The following is a 3,360-nucleotide window of genomic DNA, read 5'->3' on the forward strand; positions in this document are numbered from 1 at the left end:
CGATAATGTTTGGTATTTAAAATATTCCTATGGTCGTCTGGTCCATTATTATACTGATTTATAATAAGATGGAGGATATACAGTGTAGTCAGATGCGTGTCTAATGCACTTTAAAATAGTACTTTTATCTTCAACTTTTGGTAGTTAATACTTAATAATGCTTCATCTAACAAAATCAACCAGTCAAAGACATAACAGTACGATTATAATACAGATTTGAGTCTTTTTTTTCTTATATGAATAATACAGATTTATCTTAAGCAAAACTGCAAACCAAAATAGCTGCATTGGGGTGTTCAACATAGATTACAAAGTGTTGCACTCTTTTCCCAATAGTATCAGGGCATTTGTTGACCTCTCGGAAAGGCAGGACAACAGTCTAAGCCAGGCCCAATTATGTGGATTTGGGAATTAATTCGAGATTCTGTGAAGTATTCATGCCTGGGCCATGTGTTTAACCCAATAAGGAAAGCTTCCCGGTTGGCTTTGCCATTATCGCCAGATTTCTGGGCTTACGCGAATATAAACCCATACGCCATTTAATTTGGGCTTGGTGATCACATTGTAGCCCATCTACATAGAGTAGCATCCCTATTATAGAAAAGAAGGAGATGCAAGCAGACAAATCCCAATATATATCCAAAGGACTACGTGTCCTTGTAGTTGTAGTCCAATCATTTAAAAATAGCTATAATGGAATTTAGCAAGCAACTCAAAGGCTAAGTACAATTTTTTTTTTCCATAAAAAAAGAAAAAAGAAAAAAAAAGAATAGGACAATACGTGTCCCCAATGAATATCTACGTCTTAATATCTTGTTGATTACAAGAGTATCCACCAAGCATAATTGACATTTTACTGTTTTGAAGGGTCCTCAATGCTTTTGGTATACTTACCTTATTCATTCATATGGTTAATGAGGTTACTACGTCATTCATTTTTCGTGAAGAGATAATAGCGGTAGAACTTTCGCTTTCATCTAGTTAACGTGATACTTTGATATTGTCTGCCAGAAGGAATATGTCATAGAGCACATCAAGATTTATTTTCAAAACTACGTTTTCTAGCAAATTTTCTACCTATAACTTGATCTTTTGTTGGCGTGTACCAATTGATAATAATGTAACAAATAGCCTTCTACGAACAAAATTTCTCTCCAAATTAGTTTGAAGAGAAATTTTTAAAACTTCTTATATATATATATATATATTTTTTTTTTTTTAGGTGTGAATTTTGGAAATTTAACCATTAAATTTCATGTTTCTTATGTTCTTAACATACGTATCAAGTTTCGTTTAATTCGGATGTTATTTGCTATTCAATCAATAAACTTATTTTTTAGGGATAATTACAGCAAACCCACCTGAGGTTTGGCCCGATTACACTTTACCTACCCATGGTTTAAAACTTATCACTTTGCCCACCTGAGGTGCCTTCCGTTAGAGATCTGTTACCCACCTCTCCCTTTGCCGTTAGAAAAACACATTTTTAGAGAAAAACAAACATAACAAAGATCAAAAAGTTAGGATTTTTTATTGCTTCAAAACTTCTTTTAGAAGAAAACACAAACCAACAGTATTGATATTCTCTCGTCCATACTTTTGTGCATCTGGATCCTTCTACAAATGAAATCAGAAAACGAAAATTAGATTAGACTTACACAATCAACTATTAAACTATACATACACTATATATATATATATATATAGGGGTGTAGAGTCTGTACCGGAGCACAAAAGATCAGGGCCCACTGAGAAATCTCAAGCAACGAAACCCCAAATGCTCAGCACAAAACCTCTCCATCTCATCACCCCCTCTTTCTCTACAAACCTCTTCCTCCATCTTCGCAACGACGTCGTCCCAGTTCCTCACAAACCCGTATTCGTAACAGTCGTCGTCGTAAACCGTCTTTGCCTCCGAAACAGCGTCGAGTATTTCCTGCAACGCCACGATCCGACGACTCACCTTCCTCCTCGCCTCCCTCACCGTCGGATTAACTCCGGGCACCGAGTCCAGCTTCAGTAGCATACCCATCAGGGCCTCGTTCATCCTCAGCTTCTCTCGCTCGTTGCTGAGGATTGCGTCCACCGTTTCCTGCCGTTGGATTAAGCGCTGGAGGTGATCAGCTTCGGAGCTGACGGCTGAGATCTTTTTGTACAAGGTGCGGATCGCGTGGGCCCGGTATGCGGACTGGATCTTAATGGCGGAGTTGGATTGAGATCGTGAAGTTCTTAGGCAAAAAAAAAACCCTAACTTTTTGATCTTTGTTATGTTTGTTTTTCTCTAAAAATGTGTTTTTCTAACGGCAAAGGGAGAGGTGGGTAACAGATCTCTAACGGAAGGCACCTCAGGTGGGCAAAATGATAAATTTTAAACCACGGATAGGTAAAGTGTAAACGGACCAAACCTCAGGTGGGTTTTCTGTAATTATCCCTATTTTTTATACACAATTTTAGATCACAAAAACTTGAAATTTTTACACTTGTTTAAAAACATAATAATTAATCTTTGATCTTCTTCAAATGTTGCAAGCATGAAGGATATAATAAGAACATGCAAATGAATAGTTAGATTTTTAAAATTCATACCCAATATAAAAATAGATAAAGAGTTTGAAGAGTTTCTCTGTTTCACTATAAGCTAGTTTAGAGAGAAACTTTGTTCGCTTTCTACCATCGGTCACAATGAATTTTTCAAAAGTTGGTTGTCCCTTTAATTCTCTTACTCTATTGGACAAATGAATTAATTTGTCTTTGGTAAAATCTTCTTAATCTGTGGGCTTTAAGAACTGATGGGAATGACAAGGTTACATCCCACAGACGAAGCAAACACTAATGACGAAGAAAGCACCCATGACGAAGGCGTCCTGAATAACGAAGAAACTAGTCATCACTGACGAAGGCAGGGGAGTCATTCAATGCAGTCAATCAATGACCTGGGCAGTTACCAAATCAACTAGGCAGACCATTGGGAGCCTCTTAAAATCCCCATTATTGGACAAGAGGCGTTACCAGGGAAAGCATTAACAAACACAACGGCTAGCCCCCAAAGCCACATATATAAAGCCTTCACATTGTCAACAGAAGGTACGGATATACATTCACACTTTGAGAGAGCACTATGGTTTTTTATCTTGTTCTCCCATTTTTCATTTCATAAGGTGCTTTCATTATTCTGACTTTGGCATCGGAGGCGTTGTGGCAGGCACCACACCGGTGACCCTTATAGAGGATACATTCGCATCAACAAGGAGTTCCATCTGCCCACTTTGACTGACAAACTCTCGTTTCATCAGTTTGGCGCCATCTGTGGGGACGACATTTTCAGATTCATATTTGAAAACGTAGTTTCCATCAACCCTC

General features: G+C 37.9%; 1 protein-coding gene across 1 annotated transcript; it reads right to left on the reverse strand.

Moving 5' to 3' along the window:
* Positions 1-1,595: 1,595 nt before the first annotated feature.
* On the reverse strand, positions 1,596-2,888 carry LOC126691118 (BAG family molecular chaperone regulator 5, mitochondrial-like). Its single transcript, XM_050386192.1, has 2 exons — positions 2,809-2,888; positions 1,596-2,228 (listed from the first exon to the last, which is right to left on the reverse strand). Exons 1-2 carry the CDS (start codon positions 2,886-2,888, stop codon positions 1,739-1,741), a joined length of 570 nt encoding a protein of 189 aa, XP_050242149.1. The 3' UTR covers positions 1,596-1,738.
* Between the last annotated feature and the right edge of the window lie 472 nt (positions 2,889-3,360).

Source organism: Quercus robur, chromosome 7 (assembly GCF_932294415.1).
Source record: "Quercus robur chromosome 7, dhQueRobu3.1, whole genome shotgun sequence".
Classification (NCBI taxonomy): Eukaryota; Viridiplantae; Streptophyta; class Magnoliopsida; order Fagales; family Fagaceae; genus Quercus; species Quercus robur.

Coding starts and splice junctions, on each gene's coding strand:
- LOC126691118 (XM_050386192.1), bottom strand. CDS start 2,888: ATGACTAGTTTCTTCGTTATTCAGGACGCCTTCGTCATGGGTGCTTTC. Junction 2,229..2,808: donor GTTTGCTTCGTCTGTGGGAT/GTAACCTTGTCA, acceptor TTTTTGCCTAAG/AACTTCACGATCTCAATCCA.